Here is a 19,837-nt window from a genome sequence, read left to right as displayed (position 1 = left end):
AATATCTGGATATACAATTTCTGATCTAGGAGAGAAGTTTAAGCTGAAGATACAGACTGGTGAGTCATCTGAGTGTAAGTGCTAACTAAAGTTCTGGGAGTGAAAGAAATCATCTAGGAAGAGAAAATCAAGCAAGAAAAGTCATGTGGCACTTCAGCAGAGTCCATGATGACGGATGGAGAAAGATGAGTCTTCAGAGGGTAATGAAGAGCAATTAAAGAGGCACAAGTAAAATCAGGAGTGAATTGGGTCACAAAAACCTAGAAACATATTACGTTAAAGGAATAGCCATCAATCATAAAGTTTCTAAGAAGATAATATAGTTATTCGATTGTATATTAAAACATGAACTTTTTTATCACCTAACAGTAACTGTTTAGTGGCATTATGGAATGGAAGTCAGGCTGGAGGGAGAAGAGGAATGAGTGGGAGGCAAGGAAATGGGGACAGCACATTGATATGACTTTCAAGAAATCTGCCAGTAGTAACAGGAAGAGTAGAGGTGTTCAAATGCGGGATTCTGTTGATATTGCAGTAGAGATGGTGGTGGCGGTTTCAATTAATAAAAGACACTTGACTGTGCTTCAAAGTTAATGGGCAGGATCTAGTTTAAAAAGAGTAGTTAAATACACAGTATGGAAGATAAAATAATAAATGAAGGTTTCTAAGAAAATGGGGACAATGATACTCACAAGTAGGACTACCCTGATATTGAAAAAAAAAAATACAATAAAAAATACAAAAAAAAAACAATAAAAAAAGGTTTTCTTTTTTTATTGTAACAGGAGGGAGGGAAAATAAGATGAGTGCATATAATGAGGGAGGTGCTGTCTCTATTTCTTTAAAATAGAAACAAAACCATCTTCAGCTGGAGAGAGGAAGGAAGCTTCAGAAAAGAAGACTGAGAAAGGTTTGAAAGAGCTGCTATGGATAGAAGCGAAATGAATTCACTAACTAAACACATTTGGATTTTTGGTCTGTGTTGAACATCCATTTGGGTATGGTATGAAATGGTAGTGAAAACAATTTGCATCAGGCCTTCTCCAGCAGTGACTGGCTGCTTGAGTCTGGCATTAAAAATATATAGTGCCACATTTGGATTCCCTTTTAGATTGTTGCCAAAAGATAAAAAAGGGCAAAGGATTTGGGGTATAAGCAAAAATATTATTGACATAATGCACTATAGAACTTTAGCTTGATAATAAGAGACATAAAGAAAAAATAAAGCTGACAGTTTGGAAAGAAGTAGAGTGATTAACTCATTAAAAGAGCTAATGAGGTTGGAGAACAGTTGAAATGGGACTAGTTGCACAAGCTGGAAGAATAGATGTTTGTAGGTTTGAATTTGTGATTTTATAGATAGAGCAATTTTACATGATAACAAGATCCAAGATGTGATTGTGAGAGTAGATGGCTAAAATTAAGTGGAGACAATTAATGAAGATGACAGCGGGAAGAACTGAGAGTCCAGATATTGGAGAAGTCATCTGCATGGTCACTGAAAGCACCTAGGTTATGTCAGGTTTGGAGCTGCAAAAGATTGCAATCTACATAATAACAGTTTCAAAGATAATGGAGTGTGATTGGGACATCAGAGCAGAAGTTGACAAACTTTTTCTCTGAAGGGTCATGCTGTGCTTTGAATATTTGTCCCCTCCAATATCATTTTGAAATTTAATTGTCATTGTAACAGTATTAAGAGATGAGACCTTCTTTTTTATGGCACACATTTACCTATGTAACAAACCTGCACATCCTGCTCAGGTACCCCTGAACTTAAAATAAAATTTGAAAAAAAAGAAGGTCTCATCTCTTAATACTGTTACAATGACAATTAAATTTCAAAATGATATTGGAGGGGACAAATATTCAAAGCACAGCATGACCCTTCAGAGAAAAAGTTTGTCAACTTCTGCTCTGATGTCCCAATCACACTCCGTTATCTTTGAAACTGTTATTATGTAGATTACAATCTTTTGCAGCTCCAAACCTGACATAACCTAGGTGCTTTCATTGCTGCACAGATCATCCCATCACCTAAGTATTAAGCCCACCATCCATTAGCTATTCTTCCTGATGCTCTCCTTCACCCCACCACATCTTCCGACAGGCCCCAGTGTGTGTTGTTCCCCGTCATGGGTCAGAATGATTTATAACAGAATGATTTATATTCCTTTGGGTATATACCCAGAAATGGGATTGCTGGGTCAAATGGTATTTCTGCCTCTAGGTCTTTGAAGAATGGCCATACTGTCTTCCACAATGGTTGAACTAATTTACACTCCCACCAGCAGTGTAAAAGCATTCCTTTTTCTCAGCAACCTCACCAGCATCTGTTCTTTCTTGACTTTTTAATAACAGCCATTCTGAGTGGTGTGAGATGGTATCTCGTTGTGGTTTCGATTTGCATTTCTCTAATGATCAGTAATGTTAAGCTTTTTTTCATGTTTGTTGGTTGCATACATGTCTTCTTCTGAGAAGTGTTGATTCATGTCCTGTGGCCACTTTTTAATGGAGTTGTTTCTTTTCTTATAAATTTGTTTAAGTTACTTTGTAGACTCTGGATATTAGACCCAGGACCCTTTAAGAGGTGATTAGGCCATAAGGGCTCCACTCTTCTGGATAAGATTTGTGGCAATATAAAAATGTGTGTTTAGCCCCCTCTTGTCTCTCTGTGGCTCTTCTGCTCTTTTGCCATGTGGGGAGCAGCATTCCTCCCTCCGAGGATGCAGCATTCAAAGTGCCATCTTGAAAGAGAACACTCGCCTCTAACCAGACACCAAACCTGCCAATGTTTTGATCTTGGACTTTCCAGCCTCGAGAACTGAGATAAATAAATAAATATGTTTTTAAATAAGTTATCTAATCTCAGATATTCTTTTGCAGCATCGCAAAACAGACTGAAATAGTCCAGATATTAAATATTTTAGGCTTTGTGGTCCATAAAGTCTCTGTCATAACCACTCCACTCTGCCACTGTAGCATAAAAAACAGAGAATATGTAAACGAATGGGCCTGACTATGTTCTAATTCAACTTTATTTACAGAAACAGGCAACAAGCCAGATTTGGCCCACAGGCCAAGTTTCATGTCCTCTGAGTTAGAGAATAACAGCAGTGGATCAAGGAAGAAAGGGATTGTTTGGTTTTTCTTAGAATGTGTTATGCATAATTGACGATACTGGAGACGGTTTTAGGTGATTCATGAAACAATGTTGAAAGCTTTAATTGTGGAAAACTCTAAACAATATACAAAAATCACATAGAATAATTATGAAAAGTATATAGAATAAGCTCCCACATACTGAACATACAACTTCAGCGATTATCAACTCATTGCCAATCTCTTTTATTTAAACACTTATCAACTGCTGCCTTCCAAGATTACTTTGGAGAAAATGCAAGACATCTTGTTTATTTTAGTATGAATCTTTAAAAGATAAAGATGTTGTTTTAAAGAAAAGACATAATCCATCACCAAAACTAAAAAAAAAAAATAGTATTTAATATTATTCAATATCCCATCAGCCTTATAATGTTATATTTGGGGTTTTTTTTAATTAGGATGCAGATAAACTAGATAAATTTTGATTATTTGGAAATTCTCTTTTAATCTGAAAGCTATATTACATTTGTTATTTTTCCTTTGCCATATATTTGTTGAATAAATTTGATGATTTGTCCAGCCTGGATTTTGCTCTTATAGTCCCATAGTATCTCTATGTTTTCACCTTATAGTTAGCCTTGTAGACTCTAAGTTATCTTACATTCTTGATAGAGACTTGATCACATTAAGGTTTTCTTTTTGTTTTTTGGCAAGACTACATGATAGATGATGTATAGTTACATCAGAGCACATAATTCTGTTACATGATGTTAAGAGCCCCTGATGAGCATTCCCTGCATTCATTAAATCATTATGATTTGCCAGCTAGTGATATTCTATCATTCCTTAATTTATTAGCTTAAGTATTTCTATAAAGAAAAACTTCCTGTCATCAACTTATTATTTGATATATAGTTTGTATCAGAAAAGCAGACTAGATACTTGATTCTTTCCCTTTAATCATGAGTTTTCAAATGAGTTGGTTCACTAGTATTTTTAAAAAGTGACCCATAAGTATTTTATGTTAAGTATCATGAATTCATATGAACTTAAACATACTGGTGAATTTCAATTCATTATGGTTATTATTCTTATTCTACTGAAAATGTCCCATATATAAAACCTATTAGTCCTGTGTCATATAAGTTGCAAATATTTTCCCAGTTTGTCACTTATTCTTACTTTCTCATATTGTTTGCAATGCAGCATATTTCTTATTTTTATGAAATAAAATCTATTACTCTTTTCCTTTATTGGTCCTGATTTTAAGTTTTGGTCAAGAAAAGTTTCTTCATTTCCAAATTATATAAGAATTCACTCATGATTTCTGATACTTGCATTCTTTCTTTTATGAGCATTTAAATTTGTAATGTTAGTTTTCTGGAGCAAAATAAAAACACCTAAATCCACATTTTTATATATCTCTAATGCCTTCTTCTATATTTTCTACTTCTTTTCCCCTTCTGTGACTGAGTTAGGTATTGACCTGTCTTCCAATCATGAACTCTATCTCTATGATGTCCAATAAGTTTTTACCCCATCAAATTAGTTCTTAATTTCTGATATTGTATTTGTAAGTTATTGATCACATTTGATAGATTTTTAATTTTTGATAAATTTGTCCACCTTTTGATCTACTTCCTCCCTTTCTTCTCTGTTTTCTTGAGTATGTGAAAAAGAGTTCTTTTAAATCTTTGTTGGTTAACTCCAAAGTCAGAAGCATTTGTGTGTCTATTCTTATGTCTATTTTTCTCTTATTTTCTTTTTTTGCAACTTGCTCCACCATATCTCCTCTAAACCACTTTGTATTATTATTTTAAATATACTGCATCTATATCAAACTATAAAGTGCACATATATAATAATATATGTATTAAACTCAACAGTTCAGTGTCAAATTAAGGATTTAAAGCAGCAGTACCCAACTTTTTGACGCTAGGGACCAGCATGGAAGACAACTTCCACAGACTGAGGTGGAGGGGGGTGGTTTGGGGATGATTCAAGCGTATTACATTTATTGTGCACTTTATTTCTATTATTGTTACATTGTAATATATAATTAAATAATTATACCACTCACCATAATGTAGAATCAGTGGGAGACCTGAGCTTGTCTTCCTGCAACTAGATGGTCCCGTCTGGGGGTGATGGTAAACAGCAACAGATCATCAGGCACTAGGTTCTTATAAGGAGCACACAACCCAGATCCCTCACATGTGCAATTCACAATAGAGTTCACATTCCTGTGAAAACCTAATGCGGCCACTGATTTGATAGGACACAGATCTCAGGTGGTAATGTGAGTGACAGGGAGTAGCTGTAAATATGGATGAAGCTTTGCTTACTCACACACTGCTCACCCCCTGCTGTGTGGCCTGGTTCGTTAACAGGCCACAGACCAGTACCAGTCCATGGCCCAGGGGCTAAGGACCCCTGATTTAAAGAATTTCATGTTCTTTAATGAAATTAAGAGAAAAGAAAAATAAATATATGTATGGTTTTTATTTACTCACATATAAAGACTACACATAGAATTTTTCATATTTACTCATGTATTCACCATTTGTTGTGCTCTTTATTTTATCCCATGATTTGGAGTTACTGTTTGTTGTCATTTCTTTTCAGCCTGAAGAACTTTAGTATTTCATGTAAGACAAATCTACTTGCAATGAATTCTTTCAGATTTTTTCATTTTTAATTTTAAAGGATAATTTCACTGGATATAGATTTCAGAGTGGATTGTTTCTCTTTCTTTTAGCATTTTGAATATCTATTTTGACTTCCATTATTTCTGATTAAAATGAGCCACTAGTTATATTATTAGTCTGCTGAATGGGGTGAGCTTTTGTTTTTGTTTGTTTGGTTGGTTGGTTGGTTTTTGCTCCTTTCAATTCTACTTTTATAATTTACTCTTTCTTTTTGGCTTTCAGAAGTTTGATTATGATGTATCTACATGGGTGTCTCTTTGAGTTTGTCCTATTCGAGTTTTGTTAAAGTTCTTGGATATGTAGATTAATTTTAAGAAAGTTTTTAAATAATCAAATATGTGAGGTTTTTGGCCATTCTTTCTTCAAATATTTGATCCATCCCCCTACTCTTTCACTTCTTTTTCTATTACTCCTGTTTCATGTATGTTAGCATACTTGATACTGTCCTATATGGCTCTGAAGCTGTTTTCATTTCCTTCAATCCTTTTTCTCCCTTAACATTAGATAATTTATATTGAACAATGTTCAAATACACTAATTTTTTATTCATTCATCTCAAATTTGCTATTGAGAACAGCTAGTAAATTTTTTATTTTTGTTATTGATATTTCAACTCTAAAATATAAATTTGCTTCATTTTATAGTTTTCCATTTCTCTGTTAACATTTCCTATTTATTGAGTCATTGTCATATTTTGCTTTAATACTTTGAGTAGACTAATAATAGCTTCTTTGAAGTCTCTTAAATTCAACACCCAGGTTCACCCAGATTCAGCTGCAATTACTTTTTTCCTGATTATGGGTCACACATTCCTGCTTCCTCCATGTCTCATAAGTTTTTGTTGAAAACTGGACATTTAAAAAATATATATATATATATTTATAGACAGAGCATAGAATATATATATATATGTTGCAACTCTATATTCTGTCTTATTTAGGTTCATTTTGTTTCATTTTAGTAACTTCTCTGTGCTTAAATTGAATGTCTCCTTTGCAGTGCAAGGCCATTGATCTCTCTGCTCAGATTTTTATACTAATAGTAATTTTTAAATTTGGCTCACAAGAAGTTGCCCCTGCATTGGCAAAGCCTCTTTATTGGTCCAGCAATGATTTTGGCAAAAGTTATGCTCAAACACCTTAAACCAATTAGGCTTCCACTCTTTATACATAGATTTATGCGTCCATCAGGGAGTGCATTCAAAGTTACAGCTAGTTATTCAGACTTCCTGGGCTTTTACATTTTGCTACGCTCTTTCGGGTCTCCCCCACTCAGTGTGCAGTTTTCTAGTGAGGGTACAATCTATGAAGCCCTTATCTTAGCCATTCCATGACTCTAGTTTCCAGGATCTCCATGCTAAAGGTCCTTCTGGCCTACCACTGTCTTTGTTTTGTGCTGCTCTAACAGAATACCACAGACTGATACTTTAGAAAGGATAGACGTTTATTTACTCACAGTTCTGGAGGTTGAGAATGTCCAAGATCAAGCCATTGACATCTGGTGAGGTCCCACTTGCTAAATCCTCTGGAGGGGAGAAATGCCACATCCTCACATGGTGGAAGGCAGAAGGGCAAGAAACAAAGGTGAATCAACTCGCCCTTTTATAATGACATTAATGCCACTCATGAGAGCTCTGCCCTATCACCTCCCAAAGGTTTCACCTTCTAATACTGCCACAATGGCAACCAAATTTCAGAGGGGAGAAGCATTCGAATCATGGCAGCCACTCACTCAAATGGGAATACAAACTCCAACTAACCAAGCTTCAGGTTTTTGGCACCTACCAAGTTTGCCCCTGTTATGGGAAAAGGTGAAAGGTTTCTGCCCCTAGACCTAATTTAAGTCTGCCCATTGTGGAAAAAAAGCTGGTGGTTTTTGCGACCAGCTCCATGTGGCTGAAACTACATTTCTTAATGACCAAGTTGGAGAAGGGAATGGATGGAGCCGAGGCAAAAAGATTGAAGTCTCCTGCTGTTTTTACTAAAGCTCTAGTGATTTTTCAGTAAGAAATGCTTTGCAATTTAATGACTACCTTTAGTCAATTTCCAAGGTCCTAAAATTGTTGTTGTTTTTTTAAACACATTTCCCCAGTTTTGTACTTGTCTGTTTTTACTGACCTTCTTATGCCCCCATAACCAGAAGTCCTTCATTCCTACACCCCACATTTTGATATTTATAGCGTATCTTTATTTAAAAACATATATTCATTACTATTCCCTTTGTTATAACAATTACATGTTCTTAGTGCTAAAGATAAATACATAATCAACATTTACTAACCTTTATGTAAATGTATCTCCAGTCTGAAATGTATTCTGTTGGAGAATCCTCAGGAAATGCTCATAGCAGCAATATTCTCTGAGTTCTTGCATAACTCTAACATTTTTCTGTAGTCTTTATTTTAAAAATTTAATTTTGCTGAATATAAAATCTTTGGCTCACATTTTCTTTCCTGAGTAGATTAACTATGTTACTCTACTGTTTTCTGGCATAGGACTGCTATCAAAAAGCTAATAACAATCAGATTTTCTTTCCCCATGTTTGACTTTGCTCAATACTTTTATACAAACATACTTAAAGTTGTCCATTCTGGGCCTATTTTCCAATTTTGCAGTATAATCATTTAATGTGCATTTTCTAGTCATTTTAAATTTTATTATATTTTTCTTGAATTATAGTTTTTAATATTTGTTCTGTTCCATTGCTTTCATCTTTTTTCTTTAACGTTTTCTATTGTACATATATTTTCATCTTCTTTGCATATCATTTCCTTTGAATCTCTTTTATTAGTTTTTTCTTTTTTTATAATTACATATTGCTTTATTTATTTCAAAATCTCCCTCATTCTATTTTGAAAATGAACTTTAATGAATTAGCTTTTGTTTTTCTATGTTTCTGGTTTTGTTCTAATTTTGTCTTAATTTCTGGAGTGATTTTTTAAAAAATTATTATTTCTAACCCTTTCTTGAATTTCGTTACCTATGCTTTGTAAGCTTTTTTCTTCCATGGGACTCATTGGGAACTTTCCAAAATTGTGCACAATTTACATCATTTTATTTCTTTTAGCTCATTTTGAATAATTTGGCTATAGTTTTTATTTACTTTGTTGTCATGTCTTGATAATATGCTCTCGTTGTTGTAGGAACGTTATTTTGTTCTCTGCTCTCTTTTTGCTTCTGGTATCTTTATAGGTTGTTCTATCTCATTCCCTTTCTGTTACTCATGTTTAGGTTAAATGCATTCTTATCACAGAAGAGTGAGCCAGGCTAGCTTTTCTAGAGTGTTCAGTATCCCTAAAGTCACCTCTTCTGTTATTTTAAAGATGAGTTTTTTACCATTGTACTTTCTGAGTATATTTCCTTTGCTTCTATCCCTCACGTTTACCTAAATTGCCTCTTTGATTTCTCTTATTGGACCTGTCCTGTTTTATTGGATTCTATGTCCAGCAGTTTTTTCTCCCCGTGGCATGTGTCCTGAGAAGTCCTTTCTGCTCCAGCACTGACAACCTTTTTCTTATTTTTCTTGAAGACACTGGTGATTTGGTGTCTGCAAACTCTCTTCTCCATTTCAGCTACTATTCTTGTATTCTTGGATTAATCTACCTGTCTTTCCAGTGATTACCTGTTACTAGACAGAGGGAGGTGGTGTGGGTTCTCTAGTTCTAAGATCCATCACAAGCCCAGTTGACCTTCCTCTGTTTCTTTCTGCACAGTTGCTGATAACACAGTGGTTCAGTGGATTTTTCCCCACTAATTAAGAGGGATGTGTTATTATTTAGTGTTCTTGTAGATATGGTCTATGTAGTTTTAGTTTCGTTACTCTATTTATCTTCTTTGTTTTTATAGAGAGTTTCTGGTATATTCAAAAAGTAATGCGACTTATACTGCCAGCTTCCCAGATTCGGGACAAAGTTTACAGAAATATAATACTTATGTATTTGATTGATGTTTATTAAAATATAACTAACATTTGGATGGCATGGACTTCAGAGATATTCAGTATATTTTAAAGAAATATATATATATGTAAAACAATTACAATAATTTAAGAATAAAATTAAATAGTAGTAATGATCATATGCAAATATGGCAAAAAAAAATGATAGTAGAGATGGTATACAAACAACTCCATCTGGAAGTGCTGTGATAGCTAAGTGATTTTTTCCCCCTTATGGGACAGGGTTCTTTTTTTCAATTATGGGCTTGGAGTACTATTTGGAAAGAGCAGTGGAGAGCAAAGAAAACACTGATCCCACCTCCAGAACTTGAGGAATTAGAGTGCAAGAAATGCTGTGGGGATCTGGTTTTAATTAGGAAAAGGAGGAGGAAAGAGTTACCAGTGAAGAAGCTAGATGATATTGATAAGAGATTAAAATATAACAAAGATCTAAAGGCTAGATATAAAATTTATAAACTGAGAAACATGCCATTAAAAATGTATACCGTTATACAGCATATATTTATATATAATATTTTTAGCCCTAAATTGATGCTTTAATCTTCAGTTTCCTTTTCCTTGATCAGATAGACTATAAAACTTCATAACCTACCCTTTTCTTTTTATTTTGATGGACTAATATATAATATATATAACATATATATGTTTTATATGTATATATACACACACATAATGTTAGTAGCAATAAAAATGTTCATACTCAATGATGCATTAATTATACTTCTGAGAATTTATCTTAAGTAGCCGAATGGTCAGAAGAAAGCTATTAGCATAAGGATGATCCTTGCTATATAGCATGTAATGGTTTAAAATAAAGTAAAAAATCCAAACTGAAAGAGCATAATGATTCAATAATTGGAAATGACTAAATGAATGATGATTAGTACATATGATAAAATGACATGAAGCCCCCATAAATTTAAATCACCAATAGTTCAAGAATCACACAAAACATTTTAAAGTAACAATATACATAACATTAATTGGTAAATAAGATTGCAGACTGTGAGAAAAACGTGCATGTATGCAAACAAGATTTGAATAGATATAGAAAAAGGAATATAAGATTTTTAGGATATTTGGATGATAGAGTTACCTTTATTTATAAATTTTTTTGATGTTATAGTTCAGTCACAAATTTATATGTATGTATATAAAACTTTCCCAATAGGAGAGATTACAAAATGGATATTTATCTTCTATTACCTTAAAAATGAAAATAATTAACACTGCTTCCTCAAAGTTTCCTTATGCATTTTTGTGTAATTCCTTTGTGGGAGGAATGTTTATAAGCTCTGAGAAGACTATTAGATATGAAGACTGTAAAAACATCAGCTTTTCAGGGCAGCGAAACTATTATGTATGATACTATAATGGTGGATACATGTCATTATACATTTGTCCAAACCCATAGAATGTATAAAATTAAGAGTAAACCCTAATGTAAACTATGAACTTTGGGTGATAATGACGTGCCAGTGTGGGTTCATTAATTTTAACAAATGTACGGCTGTGGAACAGGATGTCCACCGTTGGGGAGGTTGTGGGTGGGTAGAGGAAGCAGATATACTGGGAACTTTGTACTTTCTGCTCAATTTTGCTGTGAACCTAATTTTAGTAGTTACTCTAAAAAATAAAGTCCAACAAAATAAAAAGACAATTAGGCTAGGTTATGAAGTTTTATATTCTATCTGATCAAGGAAATGGAACTTGAAGATTAAAGCACCAATTTGGGGCTAAAGCAGAGGAACACGCCAAATGATGAGTTTGATTCTGTTAGGGTCATTTCCTTGTAATTTTTCAGTGTTTAGCAACAATTCTGTGCTCCTCAGTGACTCCGTTTAGCCACTTACACAATGAGGGTACACCTCTCTGCTTCATAGGTGTACCCTAAGGATAGATGAATCCCTGTACTAAAACCGTTTTTGTCTGTTTGATAAAAACACTTGACAAACCAATCAGAGATTCATATATTTTCTACCTTATGTTTTGTTACAGTTACACCAGATGAGTGGAAAAGCAACCATACAATAGAAATAGAGATAAATCAGACTCTGGAAATACCATGCTTTCAAAATAGCTCCTCAGAAATTTCATCTGAGTTCACCTATGCATGGTTGGTGGTAAGTGTTGCCCTTTTCAGTGAATAACTGCAATCGTCTTTAAACATTAATGATGTAAAATGAATAAGCAGTAATAATAGGGAAAGAAGCATACAAATGACAGGCAGGCATTATGCCAGTGGTGGGAGGAGGGGTAGGGAAGGAAGGAGAGGACACTCATATTCCTTCTCACAGACAAGCCTCTGAGTCTGTGAATGCAGTGAATTAATTTATAAATTTGCTTCTAAAGATTGATTTTTATTTCTATCTACATACCAAACCACGATTACAGAAAGAACAAAGTGTGATAGTGCCCTAGAAAGGAGCCATATTCAGCAGAAGCCCCTATTCACAAATACTTGTTTCACAAGCAACATATGCAGAGCTACAGACTCCCTTTTCCAAAAACCCTTATTACTGCATCCTGGGAAATATCCAACATTGGCTTAGATTGGGAAGCACAGACTCTAATGCTTGTGAAATATAAGCAGCAAATGTATAGGAGACAAGCAGGACTTGTATAAGAAACAGTCACTGCCCAGCTCTATTAATGCCACAGGGGGCCACAGGTCTATAGTTACCATGCCTTCTCATTAAAAAAAAAAAAAAAAAAAGGCCAGAAATTTGGATTTTTATGAAAATGCTTCCAATTTTAAAAATGATGTGTAGGGCAAAAATAAATACTGGTCTATTATTTTGCTAAGGCACTGTAAGATATAACCCTAGTTATAAATTTAAAAAATTCCACTGAGTATTCACTTTGGCAGTTATGGTGGGCTGACTATTAAGTTGCTTAACGTGTCCTGTGTGATGACTAAACTCTCCCGCTACTTTTCTCTCCTTGAAATACTGCAGAATTCATCTATACAGATCTTCATCTAATTGGATTTATGATTTAATTTGGCCTATCACTTAACATAACTGCATCATTTATCCACTTTGTCTGCCTTTGTTATTTTATCATTAGTCTACACTATTCTGCCTAATGCATCAGTTTATTTTTAAAATCTAAAGTTAATCTTAAAAACTAAAATTGTCTGAGCTTTTTGTCATAACAGATAAACAAAATCAACATGAGGATAATAGTAAATATGAAAGAATTGTGTCATTATAATTTTAATGTTAGTCAATCAAATGGCAGCCAGCTACTAACCAGTGTATACAGTAAACCCCTAAAACTGTTAAAAACAAATGACAACAAAGAGACAAACACAATTATAGAGGTGACCATAAACATGATTTCAAGAATCACATAACGGGGCATTCATTTAGATGATACAGAATATGATTACTGTATGTTAATTTTTATATTTTGTCAAAATGAAAACAGGATTTAAAAATTCTTATTAAACTCACAGATCCTCATGAATATAACAGCTGGCACAATTTGGAAAATACTGTGATTCAGATGGTTGATTATTCACATTACAAGCTACCTAGATTTTTGTGGACAGTCTTGGAAACTAGACCCTATATATAAAAATATTTCCTTGGGTTTGTGCCAAACCTGAAATAATTGACTTGTACGAAGAACTTTAAATACAACCTACTGATAATTTTTCACTGTCTAGCTATTTTTCAGGTAGTAAGTAATAAAAAGAATTATATTTTAAAATAACTTTCCCAAATGGTTGTAAAACCTACAATGTCTCTTTGTCATCTGTCACAAAACACGTTTGCCGTTTTATAGGATTTGCTTTCCAAAAAGTAAGGCTTCCTGGACATTATGCCTATCATTAGGATAAGTATAAGTCCATTGTTCTTAACAAACATGATACAACATACTTCTGAGAAAAAGGTTAAGAAGTGAGATAATTTCAGGAGAACAGAAATGTACTATACTAAACCTTTTAGTAATGAAATGCATACCTTGCTTCAATATTTTCCCCCAACATGTTGAGCAGAAAGTTCCTATCCAAATTATCACAGGTTCACCAACAATGGCAACTGGTTTAATAAAGTTTTACTGTACATATTTTTACTGTAGTGTTCTTATCTTGTCTCATGGGTATGTAATCTGTTTTTCTAAGCAAATGCAAAGCCTTCAGTGTGTGTCTTTTATGTGACTCTGAGCTTCTCCTGGACAAAAAGTTGTATCGCTCATTTTAAAAATCTCTAGCATCTAGTATAGAGTCCAGAACATGGGTACTCATAAATACTTAATAAATACTTGAATTAATTTGTTTCTATTTGTCCTCTTTCCCCACAGTCTTATTCATTGTTCTCATATTAAATTGATGATCACTAAATTCATGCTGTTTGATTGTTTACTGAGTGGCAGCTCATTAAGTCTCAAAGACTTGACGACTGATGAGTCACTGTGTATCAAGTAGCTACCTTTAAAGAAACTAAGAAGGCCATATAGACATTACCTTTGGATTCTGCCAGGACCTTTAGAGTAAATGAATGCCAGAGAGTGCACGTAAGGTCACACAGTGAGAGGGTGAATCTTAAACATCCACTAGAACCTCAAGCCATGCTGCCACTTTAAAGAATACACCATGATACAGACAACTTGAAGAATCTTTCTAAAGAAACCTTTCTTCAAAGGGAACATGGTGTTGGCAAATGTGTTAATTAAAATCCTATAGTGCATGTCCTTTCAAAATGTCCTCTCATTTACATCTATGCCCCACACTGTTGATGGCTGTAGGATTCGGCCAGTCTCTTAAACCAAATAATGTCCTTAAAAAGTAGATTACATAGGGTGGTTATAGTCTCCCTTAAAGGAGAACAAACTTCCTAAATAAATGGAGAGAACAAACTGCCTGACAGTGCACAACCCACACCCTGGGCTCATGGTTAGAGCATCCTAGAGCAAGGAGGTAAAGGAGCGGAAAGGAAAAATTCCCACATGCATGCAAGTGCAGAAACCCATGATTAGTGTCTTTGGGCTGACCCATGCTCATTAGAATAGTAAAAAATACACCCATGAGTAGAGATTTCAGATGTTAATGAGACATGCCATGTATCTACCAGCATGTACAAAAATAGCACATGCACATCCAGAGGACCATCCAGAACGTGCTTAATAGCAACACACCTTCCTACCCCTTCATGAATAATCATATGAAACTCATAAAGGGAGTTTCTCTAGTGTCAGTCAGCATCAGCTCACCTTTGAGTAGCCCTCTGTGATCAGCGGTGAGTGTACTTTTGCTTCGCAGTAAGCTCTCTTACCTCCTTCCACTTTGAACTTGCTCTCAAATTCTTTTGTGCGGTAAAATTGCTCTCAAATTCTTTTGTGCAGTGAAGTCAAAAACAAACTGATGCCACTGGCAACACTTATGTTAGGGAATAAGCTACAACTCTTAGTATCATAATTGCTACATGTCTGCAAAGGACACAAATATTCCAGCCTATCCGTATTTTTGGTCTTTAATCTCTTTTTAAACTAATAATAATAATCATAATGATAAGTCTATTGTTCCTACAAACATTATATAATCTCTTTAGAAAGAGATTACAACATGAAAGTGATGAAGGTGAGCTCAGGAGAGCAGAAACTTCCTATACTGAACTCTGGGAAGCTTCAAAGGCCTTCTGCCCCAAGTGACTCATGAAACCTTGGAAACAATTTACAAACTAAAATTATCTAAGTCACTGAAAAATGAAAGTGATGTCTTCCTGTATGTGTAATTTTATAAAGGCTAATTAATTCAATCATGACCCTCATAGGAAAGGTTATTATTGGGATTCTGTCTTATAAAATAAACTCTTATGCTACATGTGCCTGATCTCATGCTAAGGCTGTGTTAAATGTGTTAATGGGACACACTCTGCATTTTGGGAAGTTACATTGCAGGACTGGGAATACACTGAGGTAGACAGGCATCAGGCGCAAATGGACGGTGTATCTAACATTCATCCAGCATGAGGGATAACTAAGTAAACACAAAGGGTTAACCCTTTAATGAAGACTAATAATCTATGTGAATGGAGGAGTAATGTATAAGAAATCCTAGAATATGTATATTTTGATGGGATGCAGTTGGAAGCTAAAAGATAAGTAATATTTTTCCCATTTTATGCACTGGGACATAAGCATATAGTCATTAGGGAAATTCGGCAGTCTTATTCTGGAAGCTTCTAAATATACGATAATACTCTGTTTTCATAGCAAACTATCGTCCTTATTTCCCACAGCATAAATTTCAGTTCAGTCCAATAAACTTATGTGAATCTGTTTTGAGAGCTAAGTCCTGCAGGTATACAAAATTATATTGGACATATTTCCTACCATGACATACACCTTTAATAAAAATGTAAAAAATGGCAACATGGGAAAAATCATTCAATTCCGACTAGACGGACCTGGAAAAGTTTCTTAGAAAAGGTTATATTTGAGCTGGATAACTAAATAGTTGGCTGGCAAAAGACGGACTTACACTACACCAAGACCCTGGGAACTTTAAGTACAAATTGGTAGTGCAAATGGGAAAATGTGTATGAGGAAATACTTGTTTCCAAAGTCAGTGAAAATAAAGAAATTCATGATTATTCTCTTTAAAATCATGAAGAGAAGGACAAGAATATTTCCAATTCAAACAATTCAATATTAGTGACCAAAGCACATAACTACAGATGCTCATCTATCTTAAAATTTTTATGTATATCTTCAATATGCTCTTATTTAATATTTGTGCTATTTATGTTAAAAGGTAAATGGTACTCTAGACAATGTTTGTTATGCTTATGGATGCCTCACTATTCAGAAAACAAAACTGTAACCTCTTACCTGATGGCAGCTGATTCTAATTGTCTTTAATAAAAATTAAAGTGCTAGCCGAACTGCAAAGTGTTGATAACCAACAACAATGACTAGAAATATATTGTTCTGGTGCTCTACAAAATGGACATAGGAAGCTTTGCAAGCAGCTTGCTTTGACAGCACTGACTGGATGGAGAATAAATGGAGGAAATGTGAAGATAGGAAACAGTTTGGAGAAAAAAGGAGAAGCAATCAATACAGTTAACAGCAGTTATCGAATGAGCTCTGTACACTCAGCACCTGCCACGTGCTGTGGTCAGTGCATCCAGCTTTGACATGGAGCTGGTTTCAAGGAGCTCAGGATAGCTCAGAGACGAAATATCATCACTAAATCAAGGAGGCTGAACATGCCAAGTCTGAAAACCTGAAATTATGTTCCAAAATCTGAAACTTTTTTAGCACACACATGATGCTCAAAAGAAATGTTCAATGGATTATTTCAGATTCCAGATTTTCAGATTTGAGATGTTCAACTGGCATAACGTAAATATTCCAAAATCCAAAACAATCTGAAGCCTGAAATACTTCTGATACCAAGCATTTCAGATAAGCGACGCTCAATCTGTAGTACAAACATTCCTCTTCTAAATTGAAAATTTTGATTCTAGTTCAAAAACAAAGCCTCAATGACTTATTTTAGAATTTGTCAAGTACTTAAGGGACATATAACAGCAGTTTCATGATTCAGTATGATCCCTTTCAGCCCTTATCATGCTAATTATTTTATTAAGCTTCTATACATAATTTAATTATGCATTTGTTTATTTTCTGTGGCTCCTGATTTTCATATGTGTGTTTGTTCTTCTCCTTAAGTAGTTTTTTTAGTGCAAAAAATCTATTTAAAAATTATATTTAAAAATTAATTTTTTTTAGATTTTTTTTTTTTTTTTTTTGAGGCAGGGTCTGACTTTGTTGCTCAGGCTGGAGTACAGTGACATAATCTTGGCTCACTGCAGCCTTGACCTCTCCAGGCTCAGGTCCCACATCAGCCTCTCGAGTAACTGGTACAGCAGGTAGGTGCCACCACACCTGGCTAATTTTTTTGTATTTTTAGGAAAGACAGGGTTTCACCATGTTTCCCAGGCTGGTCTTGAACTCCTGAGTTCAAGCAATCCACCAGCCTTGGCCTCCCGAAGTGCTGGAATTATAGGCATGAGCCACCAAACTCAGCCCTTAAGTAGATTATATGTAGGAAAGGCAAAGACTGTTTCTTCTACTACTTTTGTGAGACTATATATAAAAAAGTCATTAACAATGTGACTTTTGGAGGGAAATTGCTGTTTTCAAGACCTGGATCTCCACTACTTACTAGCTATGAGACCTAAGGGCTGGGATTAGAGTGAAGCAAGTAAGGCTCTTAATCTTGGGAGCAAAATTTAAGGGAGCACAAAAAAATTAGCAATCAAGATAAATATTTTAATACAATATTTTTAAAAATCAGAAGTTAGGGAAAATCCATGATGAACAAAATATCAAATTTGTAAATAAAGGCGGACTGTTGCTTGTGTGTTTTTGAGACCTTACTACATTTATATTGTTTAAGGAACAGTATTTTCAATCAACTTGTTGTTTCTGGGCTTCATGGCCATTTTGTCCCCCAAGGGCTAGTGTATAAGGGTTGACACTGGCAAGAGAGCAGATTGAGCTATTCATGACTTTATAACTGTCTTAGTCTATTTTGTGCTGCTGCATATAACAGAATATCTGAAACTGAGAAATTTATAAACAGAAATTTATTCTCTCACAGTTCTGGAGGCTGGGAAGTCCAAAATCAAGGTGCCGGCAGGTTAGAACCTGGTCTCTGTGCTTCCAAGATGGCACCTTGAATGCTGTATTCTCCAGAGAAGACAAAAAAGTTGTGTCCTCACATGGCAGAAGAGCAGAAGAGAGAGAACTCACTACTACCAGCACTTTGTACGAGGCATTAATGCATTTATGAGGGCAGAGCCCTTTGGATCTCCCATGAGGCTTCTCCTCCCAATACTGTGCCATTGGGGATTAAGTTTCCATATGAGTTTTGGAAGGGACAAAAACATTCAAACCACAGCAATGAATCTCCATAATTCCTCAATTTAGCCAGGCACATAATGAATACTCATGAAATAGCAGGTTGATCTCATAGGCTGGACTAGATAATAATAAGCTTGTATTATTGAACAGCTATTAAGTGTCAGGACTAGAGTAAGTATATCATATATGTTAGCTCATTAAATCTATATTTCCCATTAAAATGTGAGAGTCTACCAAGGTATGAATCCATAAAGTTTTAGAAATACTTATTAATAATTTTTAAAGCGAGCAATTTTTTTCTTTGAAGAACAGGAAAAGAAAAACCTGATAGAAATCAGGCTTTCACATGCAGGTTCTAGCCTCCACCAGTCTGTTTCCTGAAGACTAGCTTAGCTGAGAGCATTATTATCAAGTAGGAGTTGAGGTATGCTCTAAACACCTATCACCAAAAGTGGGTCAATATGTCATACAAAGGCCCCTTTCAATCAGCAAATTGCCCATACCCTGTAACCTACAACTCACATGAAAGGTTCTAGCCTTCTAAAGTTTCTGTTAAACTTCTCACTCTGTATACTTCAGAAAGGTTTTTTAAATTTATTATTGTTATTTCATAGTTTGGTTCTTATTAGTACAAATTGTATCTGAGACATTTGTCCCCGGTTCCGGGCATCCTTGCTTTCTGATGCTGTTTCTTAAATACCTCTTACTTTGTGTGATATTTGAGCAAATTTTTAGCCTCAATTTATTTTACATGGTTGTAAGGAGTAAACAAGACGTGAAAGGACTTTGCAGAATTCTTACAATATAATAGGTACTAAATAAATTTAAATTATGACTAATAAGAATATGAAATTTTAATAGTGGTCATAACATAATATTAGTATTTTTCTCCCTCTCCCATCCCTAGGCATTTTGTTGTTTGCCTGTGCTAATTTTTTCACCTCTCCTCCCATTTGCTCTATGAAGGCAGCCACTCATTGTAAGTTCTTGCTACTGCCCCCTTTATAACTGAAGACTCTAGAATGTCTCAGGATCTCCTTATCTTGTAGGTTACAGGGCATTCTTTGCAACTGAATCCCATCTTTTCCAATGAAGGAACAAACCTTCTTTCTGCAAAAGTCAACTGCCCAGGGGAAAAAAAGCAACCTTTGGAAAAAGTTGAAAGGTTTTGTATTTTTTCTATA

At 34.7% G+C, this 19,837-nt stretch overlaps 1 protein-coding gene across 1 annotated transcript in view; it reads left to right on the top strand.

Moving 5' to 3' along the window:
* CD96 (CD96 molecule) overlaps positions 1 to 19,837 on the top strand; it is a 108,684-nt gene that overhangs the window by 7,685 nt on the left and 81,162 nt on the right. Inside the window, 1 exon segment of the mRNA XM_065539216.2 lies at positions 11,769 to 11,893. Coding sequence (XP_065395288.1) covers positions 11,769 to 11,893 — 125 coding nt within the window.

The sequence above is a fragment of the Macaca fascicularis genome, chromosome 2 (genome assembly GCF_037993035.2).
Source record: "Macaca fascicularis isolate 582-1 chromosome 2, T2T-MFA8v1.1".
Classification (NCBI taxonomy): domain Eukaryota; kingdom Metazoa; phylum Chordata; class Mammalia; order Primates; family Cercopithecidae; genus Macaca; species Macaca fascicularis.
The sequence above is the reverse complement of the archived record's forward strand: the minus strand, read 5'-3'. Positions and strand labels throughout refer to the sequence as shown.